The 20,675-nt window shown below is 39.9% G+C and overlaps 1 protein-coding gene across 1 annotated transcript in view; it reads left to right on the top strand.

Moving 5' to 3' along the window:
- slit1a (slit homolog 1a (Drosophila)) overlaps positions 1-20,675 on the top strand; it is a 156,967-nt gene that overhangs the window by 127,899 nt on the left and 8,393 nt on the right. Inside the window, exons 18-33 of the mRNA XM_063008184.1 lie at positions 21-164; positions 1,398-1,541; positions 1,795-1,961; positions 3,573-3,705; positions 6,607-6,675; positions 6,792-6,863; positions 10,217-10,288; positions 13,046-13,117; positions 15,920-16,083; positions 16,270-16,394; positions 16,820-16,914; positions 17,489-17,628; positions 18,965-19,058; positions 19,172-19,309; positions 19,937-20,165; positions 20,261-20,391. Coding sequence (XP_062864254.1) covers positions 21-164; positions 1,398-1,541; positions 1,795-1,961; positions 3,573-3,705; positions 6,607-6,675; positions 6,792-6,863; positions 10,217-10,288; positions 13,046-13,117; positions 15,920-16,083; positions 16,270-16,394; positions 16,820-16,914; positions 17,489-17,628; positions 18,965-19,058; positions 19,172-19,309; positions 19,937-20,165; positions 20,261-20,391 — 1,989 coding nt within the window. The remainder of the gene's footprint in view (positions 1-20; positions 165-1,397; positions 1,542-1,794; positions 1,962-3,572; positions 3,706-6,606; positions 6,676-6,791; positions 6,864-10,216; positions 10,289-13,045; positions 13,118-15,919; positions 16,084-16,269; positions 16,395-16,819; positions 16,915-17,488; positions 17,629-18,964; positions 19,059-19,171; positions 19,310-19,936; positions 20,166-20,260; positions 20,392-20,675) is intronic.

Genomic DNA, 20,675 nt, shown 5'->3' on the forward strand with positions numbered 1-20,675 from the left:
GATTTCCATTCGTTCCACAGAAATCTGAGCAATAATAAGATTGCAGAAATCGAGGATGGCGTGTTTGAGGGTGCTTCATCGGTCAACGAGCTTCATCTGACAGCCAATCAGCTGGACTCTGTGAGGAGTGGCATGTTCCGGGGTATGGAGGGGCTACGCATGCTGTGAGTTTATCTTTTATCATACCAGATACAGAATGTCTCAGTGGCCTACTGACAAAGAGCATTCTTTTTATATTTAAGAGATGACAGTCCTTATAACAAAGCCTGGGAGTCCCTGAGAGAAATATTATTAATTAAGCATAAAGCCTACTTTAAGCATGTGCCAGCTTATGTGTCATTACATGAGCTTAATTCTTTTATTAAATTAGTGGCTGATTATACGTTAACTAGCCCCTTACAGTTCTTTTTTGGTAGCTGACATGTCATGGCAAGACTCAAGAAGTGGATGAGTAAATAAAAAAACAGGTATAAAAAGAAATGAAAATTAAAAGAGTAAATTAAAAGAAAAAAAGAAATAAAAAACTCCATTATTAAGATTATTTTTAAGGTTATTTTTTATTATTAATATAACACACACACACACACACGCGATGAATTTGGATGGATTTGCTGGTTCAGTGTGTATATATATAAATATATATATATATATATATATACACACACACACACATCAAACTATTCAATATGATATATTAATATGAGATTAAAGTAATAATAGTAATAATATAAATATTAATGATAATAATAATAATAATAATTGCTGCTCAGGTGGCACAATGGTAAAATACTAGCACACCAGAGCTGGGATTTCGAATAAAGCGCATCAAATCTTAGCCCTGCCATCCGGCTGGGCGGCCACATGAACAACAGTTGGCTGAGCCGGACCAGGGTTCCTCATAACTGGTACAATTGCGACCTCTGCTGGCTGATTGATGGCGCCTGCGCAGAGTTGGGGAATAATGCTCATTGGGTTGTGGCTCTCCATGCACAAGGCTGGTCCACATATGAACTCACCTTGTGCTGGTGAAAAGAGGCAGTCGATACTGCGGACGTGTCCGAGGGGGCGTGGGTCATTTGCGAAGCTTCTCAGTCAGCAGTGGAGGATTGTATCGGTAGAGGTGAAGCGTAATGCAATCAGGGTAGCTGGATACGACTAAGCTTATTTAATCAGTTTATCAATTTATCAATATTTATTTAACTAGTTAAGATAAAGCAGAAAAAAAGGGTAAAAGAGAAACTATTTCACAATATGTCATTTCATTACATTAGTAGCTCCAAGTACTACCTGTATACTATTGAATATTTAGATATATACAGTAGAACCTTTTAATTTAATCCAAATCCAGTTGCTTTAACTTACTGCTAGAATAAAAGGATTTCATTTTCTGTTCTCAGAATGCTCCGGAACAACCGCATTAGCTGCATCCATAACAACAGTTTCACCGGCCTGCACAACGTTCGTCTGCTGTCCCTCTACGACAACCAGCTGACCACCATCTCGCCCGGAGCTTTCGATACCCTACAAACTCTCTCAACCCTGTATGATCTACTTTCCACTTTACAAAAAATTCTGGCGCACCTTTAAACTGGCCTCGAGCAACCTGCTGCTTTTTTTACCCAATCTGTTCAGGCAATCCCAGCGATTTAGCATTAGTGTAGAATTTCTAATTCATCTGAATCTGCTCTGGCAGCAGATGGAACAGATAAAGCAAAGACGCTGGTTTTCATTACAGACTCTCTAGCTTAGAATTCTCTGTCATGTAATTCCATTTCATTTCTATTTCCCTGGCAGGAACTTGTTGGCCAACTCCTTTAACTGCGACTGCAGGCTGGCGTGGTTGGGCGACTGGCTGCGGAGTCGCAAGATCGTCACAGGCAACCCGCGTTGTCAGCGACCTGCTTTCCTTAAGGAGATTCCGCTACAGGACGTGGCTCTGCCAGATTTCCGCTGTGAGGAAGGTAAAAATATCAGTTACGGTTGAACTCGAACCCCAGAAAAAGCTAAATGTATCGTTTGGATGGAAGAGGTGTGAGGATGAATTTGCTGGTTCAGTTGTGATCCTGCTCATAATTTATGGTCACTTTATAGTCATTTTTTTCAGGGATCAGGAAATGTTTAAGTGTTTCCACTGGAGGAAGCAAGGCTCATTTTAATCCATTTGCTGTAGTTGTGGGAACCTTTGTAGTTCCACACAAGAGTGGGTCATTAGTAAGAGGCTAGAAGCTATTGTAGCAAAGTCTGCAGAGTCAATCCCAAATCAGAAAAAGTTGGGACAGCATGTAAAATGCAAATAATAAAAAACACAGTGTTTCTTACATTTACTTTGACTACATTTTACATTTTACAGTTTAAACCCAAGATATTTCATGTTTTGTCTGCTCAATTTATAATAAACATTCATTCCTGCATTTCAGACCTGCAACACATTCCAAAAAAAGTTGGGACAGTAAAGCATTTGCCACTTTGTAATGTTGCCATTCCTTTTCACCACACTTAAAAGACATTTTGGCACCGAGGAGACCAAGTGATTTAGTGTTTCAGCTTCTATTTTGTCCTGTTTTTCCTGCAAACACGTCTTAAGATGTACAACAGTACGGGGTCGTCATTGTCACATTTTTCGTTTCAAAATTCTCCACACATTCTGTATTGGGGACAGATCAGAACTGCAGGCAGGCCAGTCCAGTACCTGTACCCTCTTCTTCTGCAGCCATGCCGTTGTAATGTGTGCAGCATGTGGTTTTGTGGAGGGCAGCATATGTCGCTCTAAGATCTCAATGTATTTTTCTGCATTAATGCTGCCATCACAGAAGTGTAAATAACCTTTGCCAAGGGCACTGACACCCCATACCATGACAGACCCTGGCTTTTGGACTTGTTGCTGATAACATGATAACAGTCTGGATGGTCCTTTTCGTCTTTGGTCCGGAGCACACGGCATCCATTTTTTTCCAAAAAAGACCTGAATTCGGATTCATCTGACTACAATACACATTTCAACTGTGTGATGGTCCATCCTAGATGCCTCAGAGCCCAGAGAATCGACGCCGCTTCTGGACATGGTTAACATATTGCTTCATTTTTGCACAGTAAAGTACTAAGTGGCATTTGTGCATGTAACTCTGTATTGTAGAGCTTGACAAAGGTTTGCCAAAGTAATCCCTCACCCATGTGGTTATATCAGCTATTGTTGAGTGGTGGTTCTTGATGCAGTGCCGTCTGAGGGATCGAAGATCACAGGTGTTCAGCTTAAGCTTGTGACCTTGGCCTTTACGCACTGAAATTCCTCCTGTTTCCTTGAATCGTTTAATGATATTATGCACTGTAGAGGGAGAAATATGCAAATCCCTTCCAATCTTTCTGGCCATCTTTGCTCATCAAAGACTCAATCCAGGTCACAAGGAGACTAAGTAACTACTCTTTACAAGGACAAAAAAACCTGCTGTATTGACTTCTTGACTGGACCAGAGTTTTTGCTAAAACAAAATGTGTTTTTTTATATCTAACAAAATGTGTTCTTTCTATAACTCACATGTACTGACCACTTTCCTTCTCTTTCTGTTATGGCACAGGTCAAGACGATGCGAGCTGTGTGCCGCGCCCGCAGTGCCCAAGCGAGTGCACTTGCCTGGAGACGGTTGTGCGTTGTAGCAACAAGCACCTTCACGCTCTCCCCAAGGGTATCCCGCGCAATGTGACCGAGCTGTGAGTACATTTCTTTCACTGATGCTCACTACAGCTGATATTTACACAATACGTTTAAATGGTCAGATCATTGCTTGGTTGGACGTACCCAGCTAAGTTTTATAATGATTGTCAGGTGGCACTTAAGGCATCAGATAGCGATTTCCTTTGCATTCATTGTATTTATCTAAGGCCTAGGGTGGTGATGTGTTTAAAATCCACACCACTGCACCTGATGCACTCCTGCCAGAACCACACACTACCGTGTCATTACCATGTTCATATTATTGCAGTGCTGAGGGTGGTCCACTGACTTAGACATCATCTGGACAGTGGGTGCACCATTAGGGAAGTGACATAGTATACAGGCCAGCAGATGGGCTACAGTCAGTAATTATATACCCACAAAGTTAATCTGTATGGTATGTAGAGATTATAAAATACTAATAAAAGGATTGGCTTGTCTAAGAACATTCTCAAACACCATACGGATCTAGGAAAGGAGCTAGACATGTACAGTAAAAATCTGGACGCCTCCTGAAAATTCTGTTTTCATTGAGAAGTGTACATGTATGTGGCTTTTCTCAATTCCTTTCTTGTAGTTTTTAGTGGCTGGTTTTGCTATAAACATGAGACAGAGAGAACAATAAATAGCCACATTCCTCAGAGTAAGCCTCCCAGGAGTTTTGGAGCTAGAGCTGATGTCATTCAGGTGCTCAGGGCCAAAGAACCGCAGGCAATTGGGAACGACGCCACTGCTTGAAAGTATTCAAAATTACATGCTGATGAGCAGGAGTGATGAGGACAAGGTCTTGCGGATACTCATGCGTACTGCTTTCCCTCAGCCTGCCCCGAAGGCCCTTAATCCAGACCAACTTGTCATTTCCAATACAGGTGCTGTCAGTGATGGTGAGCATGTGTTGTCCAGGTGTGCTGCTTTCATCTTGGGGAGCAGCCATCCTTCTGCTCCACGAGCACTGTTATAACCCCGAACCAGAAAATCTTTGTACGCCCTCGTTCCATCTCTCTTGTCAAGAACAATGGGGTAAAACCGAGTCTGTTGATTTTGGAACACCTGCTGCACTTTGACAACCACCCCAGTGACCTGTATTGTGCTATGCGGAGCAAAATAAATGCAGGGTAGGGCGGTAGGTGGGGCACAGCAGGACAGGGGATCCAAATTGCCCATTGCGAAGGGTGTGTGTGGGAGTGGCAGATTCTACAAGCAGAAACGGCAAAATACATGCCATCTATCATCCAGACAGATCTATACAATACTGACACTCACGGATCAGCATGGTGATGGTTAAATGTGAGACACTTTTATTTTGTCAAGGGACAATTTTAACTAAAATGATAAAAAACACATAAATAGAACATAAATACGTGCTTGTATGGTTGATTTGAGTGATACTAAAATCAAATGTACTTGCAGTATTTAAAACAAAAATAAAAATTTAATAGTATTTCTAGAAAAAAAAATTACTTAAAATTGATGAATCATGAAACAAAAATTATATTTAGATTAAATAATATATAAAAAATATATTTATTCGATTATATAATTATTGTAAGTACATTATATGTGATGCTTTTTAATTACTCACTCTCACTCACTCTCACTTTCTTAACCGCTTATCCAATCAGGGTCGCGGGGGGGTGCTGGAGCCTATCCCAGCTTTTCAATGGGCGCAAGGCACACAGCAACACCCTGGATGGGGTGCCAGTCCATCGCAGGGCAAACACACTTACATACACACACACACACACACACGTACACACCCATTCACCTATAGGGCAATTTAGTGTCTCCAGTTAACCTGGCTGCATGTTTTTGGACTGTGGGAGGAAACTGGAGCTCCCGGAGGAAACCCACCAGACACGGGGAGATCGTGCAAACTCTGCACAGAAAGGACCCGGACCACCCCGCCTGGGGATCGAACCCAGAACCTTCTTGCTGTGAGGCGACAGTTAGGCTACCCACTTAGCCACCGTGCCGCCCTTTTTTAGTTAATTAGTTGTTAGTTATTAATTAATTAGTTATTAATTGGTTGGTGCTCAGGTGGTGCTGGCTGTCTCAAGGAGGAAGGGCTGACCAAAGCTTGTTAATGGATTGGCGCCACATTCAGGGTATTCCTGCCTTGTGCCCACTGTTTCCTGGTGAAACGAAACCATTACTGAGATCGGGTCAGAATCTCAGCTGTGCTGTCGGCTAGCCAAGAGTTCACACAGACATGGTTGGTTATGTCTCAAGGAGTTTAGGGTATTTCTGCCTTGTGCCCAGTGTTTCTTGGTATTACCGGACCTGCTACGACCCTGATCAAGACAAAATAAAATACAATAATTATGGTGTTTATTTAATGTATATTTATAAGGGTGATTTTTTAAATGATTCACTTTTAAATACTGGATGATTGCATTGTTTTGATGGCAAGTTGCTACCAAAAACTAAATATTGTTAGGCAGTTGAAGCCAAGTGGGTAAGCTACTGGATTAGTAATTAAAAGGTCATTGGTTCAAGCCCTACCACTGCCAGGTTGTCACTGTTGGGCCCTTGAGCAAGGTTATTTACCCTCAATTGCTTAGACAGCATACTGTCACAATACAGTAAGTCACTTAGGATAAAAGCGTCTGCTAATTGCATTATGGATCATGTACTTTACTTTTTTCACATACACTAACCTCTATTTTAAATTCATGATCAGTAAATAAAATAATCATCACTATTAACATTAATCCACACTTCTACTCCCTTTCCCAAATACTACCCAGGCACCAGTTGCCAAGAAAAACAACCTATTCTGACCCTCCCTGCGAGCGTTGGACGTTCTCTGAGCCTTTTGTTCTGGAAGAGAAAGATATTTTTGCACTGACGGTATGGGAAGAGATGTGCCATTTAACCGTGACTGCTTCTCTCCGCAGGTACCTGGACGGCAACCAATTCAGCGCGGTGCCAAAAGAGCTTGCCACCTTCAAGTATCTGCAGCTGGTGTGAGTGTTTCTCGCTGCCTGGCTATATCATTGTATTAAGATGAAAGAACATAAAGTTGTGGAGGAAGTGTGTGGTGGTTGAAACTTATAATCTGCCTGTTTGTTTTTCTTCATAGCGACCTGAGCAACAACAAAATCAACACTTTGACAAACGTTTCCTTCGCCAACATGAGCCAGCTTACCACCCTGTAAGTTTACATCATTTTTCAATCATTGTCTTAAGTATAGTGTGGCCAAATATGTGCTGCTTTTTGTGGCTAGGTCATGTTTTAAAGGAATACTTCAGCATTTTAATGAATACAGATCTGTATTCACCACATTTGTATCATATGTATGAATCGCCTGGTACTGAGGAGGCCGTTTCTCCCAATTGTAATGTTTGATTTGAACATTACCTGAAGCATTTGATGCATGTTTATGATTTAAGAGTTTATGATCAGTGTCTAACCGATGAGGCATAACATTATGACAACCTTTTTGTTTCTACACTTGCTGTCCATTTTATCAGCTCCACTTACCATATAGAAGCACTTTGTAGTTCTACAATTACTGACTGTAGTCCCTCTGTTTCTCTACATACTGTTTTAGCCTGCTTTCATGCTGTTTTTTAATGGTCAGGACCACCACAGAGCAGGTATTATTTAGGTGGTGGATCATTCTCAACACTGCAGTGACACTGACATGGTGGTGGTGTGTTAGTGTGTGTTGTGCTGGTATGACTGGATCAGACACAGCAGCGCTGCTGGAGTTTTTAAATACCGTGTCCATTATTTTGGTTGGTGGACTATTCTCAGTCCAGCAGTGATGTGTTTAAAAACTCCATCAGCAGGCTGTGTCTTATCCACTCATACCAGCACAACACACACTAACACACCACCACCATGTCAGTGTCACTGCAGTGCTGAGAATGATCCACCACCCAAGTAATACCTACTCTGTAGTGGTCCTGGGAGAGTCCTGACCATTGAAGAACAGCATGAAAGGGGGCTAACAAAGCATGCAGAGAAACAGATGGACTACAGTCAGTAATTGTAGAACTACAAAGTGCTTTTATATGGTAAGTGGAGCTGATAAAATGGACAGTGAGTGTAGAAACAAGTATATATAATGGTCATAATGTTATGCCTGATCAGTGTATATATATATACAGTGTATCACAAAAGTGAGTACACCCCTCACATTTCTGCAAATATTTCATTATATCTTTTCATGGGACAACACTATAGACATGAAACTTGGATATAACTTAGAGTAGTCAGTGTGTATAGCTTGTATAGCAGTGTAGATTTACTGTCTTCTGAAAATAACTCAACACACAGCCATTAATGTCTAAATAGCTGGCAACATAAGTGAGTACACCCCACAGTGAACATGTCCAAATTGTGCCCAAATGTGTCGTTGTCCCTCCCTGGTGTCATGTGTCAAGGTCCCAGGTGTAAATGGGGAGCAGGGCTGTTAAATTTGGTGTTTTGGGTACAATTCTCTCATACTGGCCACTGGATATTCAACATGGCACCTCATGGCAAAGAACTCTCTGAGGATGTGAGAAATAGAATTGTTGCTCTCCACAAAGATGGCCTGGGCTATAAGAAGATTGCTAACACCCTGAAACTGAGCTACAGCATGGTGGCCAAGGTCATACAGCGGTTTTCCAGGACAGGTTCCACTCGGAACAGGCTTCGCCAGGGTCGACCAAAGAAGTTGAGTCCACGTGTTTGGCGTCATATCCAGAGGTTGGCTTTAAAAAATAGACACATGAGTGCTGCCAGCATTGCTGCAGAGGTTGAAGACGTGGGAGGTCAGCCTGTCAGTGCTCAGACCATACGCCGCACACTGCATCAACTCGGTCTGCATGGTCGTCATCCCAGAAGGAAGCTGACGCACAAGAAAGCCCGCAAACAGTTTGCTGAAGACAAGCAGTCCAAGAACATGGATTACTGGAATGCCCTGTGGTCTGACGAGACCAAGATAAACTTGTTTGGCTCAGATGGTGTCCAGCATGTGTGGCGGCGCCCTGGTGAGAAGTACCAAGACAACTGTATCTTGCCTACAGTCAAGCATGGTGGTGGTAGCATCATGGTCTTGGGCTGCATGAGTGTTGCTGGCACTGGGGAGCTGCAGTTCATTGAGGGAAACATGAATTTCAACATGTACTGTGACATTCTGAAACAGAGCATGATCCCCTCCCTTCGAAAACCTCCCTTTCCAACAGGATAACGACCCCAAACACAACCTCCAAGATGACAACTGCCTTGCTGAGGAAGCTGAAGGTAAAGGTAATGGACTAAACCCAATTGAGCACCTGTGGCGCATCCTCAAGTGGAAGGTGGAGGAGATCAAGGTGTCTAACATCCACCAGCTCCGTGATGTCATCATGGAGGAGTGGAAGAGGATTCCAGTAGCAACCTGTGCAGCTCTGGTGAATTCCATGCCCAGGAGGGTTAAGGCAGTGCTGGATAATAATGGTGGTCACAGAAAATATTGACACTTTGGGCACAATTTGGACATGTTCACTGTGGGGTGTACTCACTTATGTTGCCAGCCATTTAGACATTAATGGCTGTGTGTTGAGTTATTTTCAGAAGACAGTAAAACTACACTGCTATACAAGTTGTACACTGACTACTCTAAGTTATATCCAAGTTTCATGTCTATAGTGTTGTCCCATGAAAATATATAATAAAATATTTGCAGAAATGTGAGGGGTGTACTCACTTTTGTGATACACTGTATATATATATATATATATATATATATATGAGTAAATGAATAAAGGGACCTGTTGAACAGACCTCTATCTCTGCAGCACTCCTTAAACCAGACAACACAGAAGATTTCTTATTTATAAGGCATATAATGACCCACTTGGAGTTTGCTTAACAGCAGAGAAAAAGCATTGTAGACACAATGGCAACATCATGTCATGGGGCTTCTTCTCAGTGATGGGGGCAGGAATACTGGAAAGAACTGAGAGACGAATGAATGCAGCCAAATACAGAAACATCCTCATACAGAGCATACACAAGTTTAGACTGGCCTGACAAGTCACCTTTCAACATGTGAATGACCCCAAGTATTTAGCCAAAGTAGCGCTGGAGTGGTTTTGGGGCAAGTTTCTGAATGTCCTTGAACAGCTCAACTAAAGCCCAGACCTGTGGAGCGACCTAAAGCTGGAAGTTCACAGATACTCACTGTCCAATCAAATCTGCTTAAGCTTCAAAGGATTTGCCATTAAGAATGGGATAAACTACCCAAATCAAGGTGTAGAAACATATCCAAGAAGATTTGAAGCTATAGACATTGCAAAAACAACTTTTACCATGTATTAGTGTCTAAATACTACTGTAAAAAATATATTTTATTTTTTTTATTTTAATTCATTTTTAAAAAAAAATTTCACTTCATCATTATGGGTAATTAAACATGGCAATTATATTCATTTAAAGTCAAATTTAAGGGCTCTGAATATGTTTTGAATCAGCTGTATGTAAAGAAACTGCAAATCTTTAACTGAACAACTTTTTCTCTGCTTCATCAACAGGATCTTGAGTTACAACTCACTTCGCTGCATTCCGTCACTTGCTTTTTTAGGCCTTCGTTCCCTCCGTCTGCTGTATGTAATACTCCAACACACTGACACTTTCCAAGCATTCATACTTAGTCCAGTGCTAAAAACTGGTACCAATGAAAATGTGTAGATTAGAAATGAACACACTACTTGTCCAGATGTTCATGCCAGGTTTATGATCATTAATATATGATGGAATTGGCCTTTAATTTGCTGCTTAATTTAGGAATATAGAATGCAAACAGGCATTAATAATAGGCAATGTGTCAAAACTGACTCCATTGGTGTTGAGCGAAGAGTCAACAAACCATTTCCTTCTAAGATAGAGAGATATCCTTTATTTGTCATATATACATATACAGGTGTTCAGTACAATTAAATTCTTTCTTCGCATATCCCAGCTTGTTTGGAAGCTAGGGTCAGAGCGCAGGGTCAGCCATCGTACGGCGCCCCTGGAGCAGACAGGGTTAAGGGCCTTGCTCAAGGACCCAACATTGGCTGCATAGCAGAGCCTGGATTTGAACCGCCAATCTTCCGGTTGAAAGCCCAAAGCTCTACCCACTAGGCTGCCACTGTCCCTTCTGTCCTTTACATTTTCAGAAACACAGAATATAAATATGAAATATATAAATGTCATTCTATACGGTTGCATCAAGTTTCACTTTACTGGAACTAAGAAAGTTGGCTCAGATAATCAGAAACATCCCCATTATTTACATTAATAATGTTAAAATAATGCCCTAGAATCCAATACCAGTGAACTTTACACTTTTTATCAAGTGACCCACATTTTGTCCATGATTTTTACTGCGACCCAGACAACACAAACAATGCATCAAAACAAAAAACAAAATGAAATATACTTGTGGCAATCTGGTCCCACTATGGTTTACAAGATGTAATGTAAAGCCTCCACATGGGGGGTTAAAATCTGTTTATTTAATTATTATTTTTCTCTGCAACTCATTTTTTTTTGGTTTGCGACCTCTGCAGCCAACATTTGCCATTGTCCATAGAAACAGACGGTCCTTGTACAGGCAGTTCGTTACTCCTACAAGGACAGGCAGTTCTCTAAGCATGTGTGGCCTACCGCTTTCCAATTGAGTTGATTCTACTAGGTTTATATAGTTTTTATAGCCTAGATAAAGTTATACTGCCAGACAGACTCTAATTCCAGAACAGTTTTTCTACTCACATGCTTCATAGGATCCCCCCTAAATCTTTCAAAACCAACCATAACCGGGGACACTGTTTCTACCCTTAGAAGGTGGTCTGTATCTGATCCTAGAGGTATTGTAGTGAAGAGAAAGGAAAGTGAGCAGAAACGGTTGCCAAAATGCACTTCAGAGAGAAGTTAAGTCAAAAACCTTCTGCGTACATGGGACAGGGAAAAAAACCAGGACTTTATGACAGATGGGGGGAAGTGGGGAGGAGGGTTCTCGGCAGACTCATGACATGTGGCCGACCAGACATGCGTTCTGACAGCCGGCGACAAAGCCACATTTACACCCATGGCTAAATGACGCCTAAAACCAAAATCATTAGCAATTATAGGCTCTACCCTAAGGCTTTGATGGTAATAAATCAGCCATGGTGTTTGTTCTGTTAGTTAAAATCAGCTTTACTGTGCAGTGTATCCCCCCCAAAAAATCTTAAAACTGCACCCCCCATCCTTAGAGCCACTATATTGTGGACCACCCTATTGTTTTTTGTAATTTAGATCCAGAAAAAAGAGGCAACTTTTGATCTCTTTATAGCAAGTCTGGTTCTTCAAAGACTTTCCATAAAATATCAATGGGCACCTTTTCTTCCCGCCGTTTCGCTTAAATAACGTGCGGCGCGACGTACCCGTTTTACAGTCCGCTCCGAGACTCAAAAGGGCTCTGGAGTTCAAAGTCACCAGGCTTAAAAGGCTGAGCTAGCCATCGCAAAAGCAGCACCTAGGTGCTAAAGTGATCGTAAACCTTCACCTTCTTGTAGTTTTACAGGAATTGGGACGAGAGCAGAATATAATAAACCTGTTCTGGCTTTGCGCCCGCCTGAGCCGAGGTGCCTGGATCTGACCGGGATGTGGTTTTGATTTGGTATTAACAGGCTGTTAATTGGCCTTTCGGGAAAGGAAGGTGAACTTCACACCCTGTCCAGTGAGGAACAAGATACAGCGAGAGAGAATAAAGGAGTAGCTAGCACTCTCCGGTTTGGTCATCACGTAGTAATGACCTGCTGGATTAGGCTGGTCATATTGTTTTACAGCCATTAAGCCCGCTTTCGTCTTGTCACCTAATCGCCCAATGAAAGATGAGAGAGAAACTCTCACTCTCTCGTTCACTCGCGCACTCACTCACTCACCAGATGAAGCCAGATGAATGCGGTTCATCCAATGTAACCCAACACTCTGCTCCGGTGAATTCCAAGCAATCTTGCCGCCAAGACCGCGGCTCAAAAATCCCAGCCTAAGTTCTGCCCCGGCACCAGTGACAGGTGTCGAAATTAGGAACAGCAACCGTGAGGAAAGAAAATAAACAATGAGAGGAAGCAAGAGTCAGAGTTTAGTTAGGACATACTAAAGAATGTATTATTGGGAAATATGTAATATACACTGATCAGCCATAACATTAAAACCACCTCCTTGTTTCTACACTCACTGTCCATTTTATCAGCTTCACTTCATGCAAAAAAAGTATGTAGAGAAATAGATGGACTACAGTCAGTAATTGTAGAACTACAAAGTGCTTCTATATGGTAAGTGGAGCTGATAAAATGGTATGTAAGTTTATTTATGTTTTATTGTCCATGGTTTAGGTCTCTGCATGGTAATGACATCTCGGAGCTTCCAGATGGCATGTTCAGTGATGCACTGACTCTGTCTCACCTGTGAGTATTCCACACACACACACACACACACACACACACACACACACACACACACACACACACACACACACACACACACACACACTGCTCTTTAACTGTCACTTTGTCAGAGGCACCTCACATAGCGTAGAAATTCTGTGGTCTGTGGTTTCTGTACTCAGCACTGGTCACTGTGTGTCCTCCCTCAGTGGCTCCCACATATTCTGACCATGTGTTTTCCTGCATATGCTGAGATCTTTATGTGCGTGTGGACTGGCATGTTTGCATGTTCGAGCAGTTTTTGTGTTGTCTTTGTACTTTGTATTTCTGTAGTTCTTTTTGTATTTCTGCATTTTATTGAGTGTAAAGAAGTCTCAGGTTTAAAAGGATTATAAAGTTCAGGCTCAGTTATTGGCACTGGCTTACAAAAGAGACATAATTATTTCAACCTGTGAACATGATATTGACCAGAAGTGGATTAAACAGCATGCAGGAAAGGATTATAAGCATACATTATTAGTAAATGGTATATTTTAAAAAATAAGGAATATTTCATTTATTTCATTTCATTTATAAAACCTAAATAGAAAGTACACTACTACTACTACTAATAATAATAATAATAATATATAATTATTATTATTAGAGGCGGCATGGTGGCTCAGTGGGTAGCACTGTCTCCTCACAGCAAGAAGGTCCTGGGTTCAATCCCCAGGTGGGGCGGTCCGAGTCCTTTCTGTGTGGAGTTTGCATGTTCTCCCTGTGTCTGCAAGGGTTTCCTCTGGGAGCTCCGGTTTCCTCCCCCAGTCCAAAGACATGCAGTCAGGTTGATTGAAAATACAAAATTGCTCATGACTGTGTTTGACATTAAACTTGTGAACTGATGAATCTTGTGTTGCGAGTAACTACCGTGTCTGTCATGAATGTAACCAAAGTGTGTAAAACATGACGTTAAAATCCTAATAAATAATAATAACAATCCTAATAAATAAATTATAATTATTATTATTATTAATTTTTCTTGTTAATTATTATTATTATTAATTATTACTATTATTTATTATTATTGTTAATTATTTTTATTAATTATAATTGTTAATTATTATTATTTATTATTATTATTATTATTATTATTAATTATTGTTAATTATTATTATTAATTAGTAATTATTATTATTATTTATTACTGTTATTAATTATTATTATTATTATTATTATTACTATTCTGAGGAAGGACCAAAAAGACCACAATTTATCCAATACGTGTTTTTCTCTATATTTAAATTGAACAGGCAACTTAGTGAGGAGCAACATTTGAAATAAAATGCTTTTTTAAACAGTAAATTATTAATGAAACTTTCTGTGGTATCAGAATATTTTGGACATCTTATGAATTAGTGCTTGCACTCCAGTGATTGCCAGTTGTTATTTCTATTACTAGTATTATTATTATGAATAGTTCTTCTAGTAATTGTAGTAGTAAGCAGTGCTAGTCTTGCACTAGTGTATCTGTGGAGGAAAGAGCACAGGTAAAAGAACTGAACTTTTAGAAAATACACTTCTGTCCTAGTAATCAGATGGTTGCTGGTTCAAACTCAAACCTGCCAGGTTGCCCACTTAACATTCTCTTAAATTCTTTTCTTAAATTACTTGGATTGCATATGGTCAAGTTGTGAGTCACTTGGGATAAAGTGGTGGCGCTTAAAACGGTTTATTTTTTTAAACATGCTGCTTAAAATGTTTAGGAACATTTAAACTGTTTCATGTTTTAGGACATTACAAGAAAACTTAGTTTGCATGGAAAAAATACAATGTAATTCTGGCAAATTAAGTAAATGCATGTAACTAGATAAGTATTTAGTTTTATATTGCTGCTTGAACATCTGTAACTCATTAATGCTTTAATGAATTAATATAAAACTTACATTTTTGGTGAAATATCTGTTTCTAAGACTGATTTATATTGTCTGAGTGTTTTGATGAGTACCAGTTTTGACCACTTATTTAATGTGACACCACAGAAGTGTGCATCCTTTGGTAAACATGGTAAAATATGTAATACATTAAAAGCAGCTGAGGCAGTAGTATCTATTTTGCATGTATGTATCTTCTATTTAGTGCCTGGACACTGATGAATGATGATTGGCTCTTTTGAATATTTATTGGTTTGCTGTGCAGGTTTTGCACCTCTGTGGTCTGTGCTATTACATTTCATGAACAGTGCTATAGTGTCCTCTTGTGGTAACTCAAAGATTACATGTAATAGAATAGGACAGAATTCTGGCATGTTGTGCAGACAGCTGCAACTTATTATTGATAAACTTTGATGGATTTTGATGAAACTTTGGAGTTTTATAAAATCTCATTTAAAGAATGGACACAATTTGGTTTTAATAGACCTCTAAGGTGCAGCAACTGACTAGATATGTGCTTTAAAATTACAACATTGTGAAAATAAGTGTGGTGTTAAAAATAATTTTTGTACAATTTTAATTGTATTGGCTAAAACTTGATCAGATGCTTTTTTCTGATCATTACTACTAAGCCAACTTTTATGCTAATGCAGCATGGCAAAATACTGTACAGACTTTGGTAAAAAAATAGACAAAAGCCTGTTAGTAGCTGGTATTTGGGTCCACTTCTAAATAAGTGCTTGGACAACGAGAATCATCAAGAATTACATATACCCTATTACTTTCTGTGCTCCACAACAACTTTTTTGTTATCTGTGAAACGTACTGTATGTATTGTATTGAACAGACTACTATTATAAATAATTTCATTGGTATAAGGTTGTTCTTAATTGAATGGTCACTTTTTCAGGGCTATCGGTGCCAACCCTCTTTACTGCGACTGCCGCCTTCGCTGGCTCTCAGACTGGGTAAAGACGGGCTATAAGGAGCCTGGCATAGCCCGCTGTGCTGGGCCACCAGAGATGGAGGGCAAGCTCCTTCTAACCACACCTGCCAAGAAGTTTGAGTGCCATGGTAAGCTGACATGAAAAATTGGAGTTTAAAATGTGGACTTAAAATTAAATCCATATTTAAATATTTTTTACATTTATAAAAATATTTTGGCTTATTGGCTACTTTGTGGTAAAGGGAAAATGGTGTAAATGTCATATTTGGTAGAACTATTTCTATTACTAAATTTGTTGTGTGGTTGTTTTGTAGGTGATGTGGACACATCCATCCTGGCTAAATGTAACCCATGTCTCTCCAATCCCTGTCTGCACCATGGCACCTGCCACACAGACGTAACAGAACTTTATAAGTGCACTTGTACAGAAGGCTACAAGGTGAGAGGCAATGGCAATTACAAAGGACCTTTTGTAAAATGCAATACAAAGAAGCGTGTGATTTGTTAATGCTCTTGTACCACTGACTACAATGTTTATACTGATCACTTTCATTGGATTTGGTAAATACAAACAAATTTAGAATTTGATGCTCGCAAAACACTCAAAAACAAACTAAAGACACTGTTGTAGTTTTGCAGCTGAAGTTTTGTCAGTCAATAGAAGGTTCAAGAGAATTAACAGTATTTATAGCAGTAGAATATATATAGCATCAGTACCATTACTTGTAATTAGTCACACCTATGAAGGTGGATTATGTTAATTATGCTGAATGATCCTCATTATTTTTTATCTGTTTGTAGTGTTAGATTTGTTGTGGAAAATTTTCTTTTGGGAACCAATTAATGTGGTAACACTTTACACAGGGAAGGAACTGTGAGACAGCTCTCAATGCCTGCATCAGCAACCCATGTACTAACGGTGGAACATGCCATGTTACAGAAGAGGGGGATGGCTACAGGTACATGTGATTTTAATGTATTATACAGTACATTATGATTAATGTCATCAAGTGCATAGTTTTAAGCATTTTAATTCTGTACACAACCTGTTTACCTAGTGGACTCACTTACATATGGTACATAAAGTCAACCACACATCACACACTCTTGATAGACGAGCACTGTCAGTATAGTCGCTCACAGTGAAGATCTGTGACTTTAAATGTGCCTCTATGAAAAGCAGTAAGAAACAGTGGTGTAAAGAACATTGCCATTGTAATCTGGAGCATAGAAAATACTGTCTTTTATTATCTGTTAGTCTGTCTGAGACTCAAACCAAGCCTCAGTGACCTTACTGATGCTCTTGTGTAAGTAAATGTTCCTTGAATAGTGCATTAATCTGTGCATTAATATGACATTCAGGCATCAGGTGCCACATACTTTTGCCAAAAGCTGTAAAGCTATATATACGTATATATATATATATATATATATCCATGATCATATGTATTTATTTGAAGTATAATATATGATAGATTTAATTCAAGTTGTTGTAAAAAGCTTTACCTCACAGTTTTATGTTTCCTTTCCCAGCTGTTCATGTCCTCTTGGATTTGAGGGCCATAGCTGTGAGATCAACATCGATGACTGTGAGGACAATGACTGTGAGAACGGAGCAACCTGCATTGATGGAGTGAACACTTACACATGCTTATGTCCACCTTATTACACAGGTACTCAATTTTCATCTATGACTTACATAGTAGATCTTCATCTATGATCTTACATTTGTAGTGGCAATATAATTGGGCTATTGTTTATTATTTATTCAGAAAAATCAGATAATTAATTTAACTATGCCAGAACAATCTAGGGCAGATGGAATGCATTTATTTGGCATATACACGTGTACAGTACAATGAAGTTTTTCTGCCGCTGGGGTCAGAAAACATGTTAATTTATTATACAGCACCCCCGTAGCCAAGAGGGTTCAGGGCCTTGTTCAAAGGCCCAATGGTAGCTGCATGGCACAGTTGGGATTCAATCACAACCTTTTAATTAATAGCTCAAAGCTCTACCATCTAGGCTACCACTGTCCCACATTTAAGCATCTGGAATTGACATAGTTTGGACTGGAACCAGGCCATATGGTCAGCTAAGGAAACATTTAATGGGTGTGTTTGATGTAAACAGAATGATGCTTATACAGGCAGGAATTAAATCACCTCTTGTAGGTAAAGTAATTGATATGTGATGTTTGCCATGCTCTGCCAAGAAGCTATTACTAGGCAAGGGTTTGATCTTTTAGCAGAAGAATGCTCTCAAACACATTTCCAAACTAAATCCACACTAAAATTGTTTGATACATACAGAATATGTAGAGAACTTAAGTGGATTGTCCAACAAAGCATCAATGAAAAAATACTGGCTCTCGGCATAGGGCTTAAACATCTGGAGTTAGTGATGACTTGGGCCATGGGGGAGTTGTGGGAAGTTTGTTTATTTGTTTTGGGGGGTTTTTTTTGTAGGGGGAAATGTCTACTAATAAAATCTTGTAGCTACAAAAGCTACTTAAATAAATAAATTAATTAAATAATACATAATTACCCTTTGTTCCTTTCACTGTATGGCCAAAAGTGTGCACACATGGCAATATACTTATTGGACATCCCATTCCAAAAGTATGGGAAGGTTTTCCACAAGATTTCACCTTATGGATTTTTGTCATTGATTTAAAAATGAATTTGTTAGTTCATGTATTGATGTGGGACAATTTAGCCCACAGGTGTTTAATGGGGCAAAGTTCTGGGGTCAGTGCATGCCACTGGAGTTCCTCCACTCCAAAGTCATCAAATGATGTCTTTATCTACCTCACTTTTTCATGCAACAGGATGACAACTGATTTTATTCACCTCATAGCAATAGGCATGGCTGACACACCTGAATTTAATAATAAGGAAGTGTGTCTACATACTTTTGATTATATAGTGTATTTATAATAAAATGATGTGGTTTTTTTTTTACTCAGGTTGACAAATGTAACAAAAATGTGTTTTTCCATGACTGTAGGAGAGATGTGTGAGGAGCTAGAGGACATGTGTTCTTTTGATCGAAGCCCCTGCAAGCACCAGTCGACCTGTCTCATTACCGCAACCGGTCCTAAGTAAGCACAATTAATATAAAATTCACACCTGAATATTTTAAATAAAAACAGAGGTTAAATGATTTCAAGATAATATGGCAATGTTTAACAAATGTGTGTGTATCTCGCATTAGGTGTGTGTGCGCACCTGGATACGTAGGCGATGACTGCAGTATGGACTATGATGACTGTCAGGAACACAAGTGCCAGAACAATGCAGAATGTGTGGATGAGATTAACAGCTATTCCTGCGTCTGTTCCAGAGGCTACAGGTCAGCTTTTATTTTATTAGCTTTGTTAAAAAGTCCCAAACATTATGAAACAATATATATACATACTTATATAATGTACACCATATTACCAAAAGTATATGAACATTGCCATGAGCTTGTTGGACATGGGCATGAATCCCATCACACACAGCCCCCAATTCAATCCAAAGAGCATTTGTCGAGTTAAACACAAATGTTGGACCGAATAAGCCTGACTGGTCTGGACTCCGAAGGTTACTGAATTCCCTTCAAACCAAATTCATCAAATTATGTATTAAAAGACAGGGGGAAGGGACACAGTCAAACTAGAACAGTAAAGAACCTTTAACAAACTGCTGCCACAAAGTTAAATGATATAATTGATCGGCTATGATCGATTTTATACACCTGTTTGTAATTAGTATGGCTAAAAGACCTATATCAATCATTTGGAGGGGTTTAAATATACATTTGGCCATATAATGTACCTAATTTCCTAAAAGGGTAACTAAGGGGTATCAGGTCAAGGTGTCTGCTGTATTTTAAAACCATAAACTCATATATATCATGGTTAAATATTGACCTATTGATCTGAAGCGTTGCTATGAATTCCTGCCTTGGAAAAAAGCCAATGTTGTGTCTCCTTAGTGGTCAGTTGTGTGACGTGCCACCTGCACCACGTTCCCCCTGCCAGCTGGCCGAGTGCCAAAACGAGGCTCCCTGTGTGGAGCGGGCAGGCCGGGCACTGTGTCAGTGTTTGCCCGGCTTCGGCGGGCCACGCTGCGAGAAGCTGGTCAGCGTCAATTTCGTGGACCGGGACTCATACCTGCTGCTGAGTGACCTGAAGAACTGGCCCCAGGCCAACATCACCCTGCAGGTAACATTTGTTCGCCTGATTAATCGTTTGTTGGCATGTCGACATGCTACCTCATGTCCTGATGTGGTCCATGTGCCCTAATGCATGCCCTTTAGGTATCCACCGCAGAGGACAATGGCATCCTCCTGTACAATGGAGACAACGACTACATTGCGGTCGAACTCTACCAAGGTCACGTCAAGGTCAGCTACGATCCTGGCAGTCAACCTGGTCATGCTATCTACAGGTAAGTCAGGGCTCAGGCTTATAAAATCTAATGCTTGACTTGATTCAGATTCTGATTTGTTGATTCTGAATCGTTCTGAATCGCATCGGAATACAGCCTGACTCGTGCAGCTGATTTTACTGACTTATGTGTTTCCTTTTTAAAATCAGATGCTCAGTGAATCAAAATCTGAATCAATGATTCAGATTCTGATTCACTGAGCATCTGATTTAAAAATGGAAAAACATGAGTCAATAATGAGCTGCATGAGTCGGGCTGATTCAGACTCATTGAGCATCTGATTT

Source organism: Trichomycterus rosablanca, chromosome 14 (assembly GCF_030014385.1).
Source record: "Trichomycterus rosablanca isolate fTriRos1 chromosome 14, fTriRos1.hap1, whole genome shotgun sequence".
Lineage (NCBI taxonomy): Eukaryota > Metazoa > Chordata > Actinopteri > Siluriformes > Trichomycteridae > Trichomycterus > Trichomycterus rosablanca.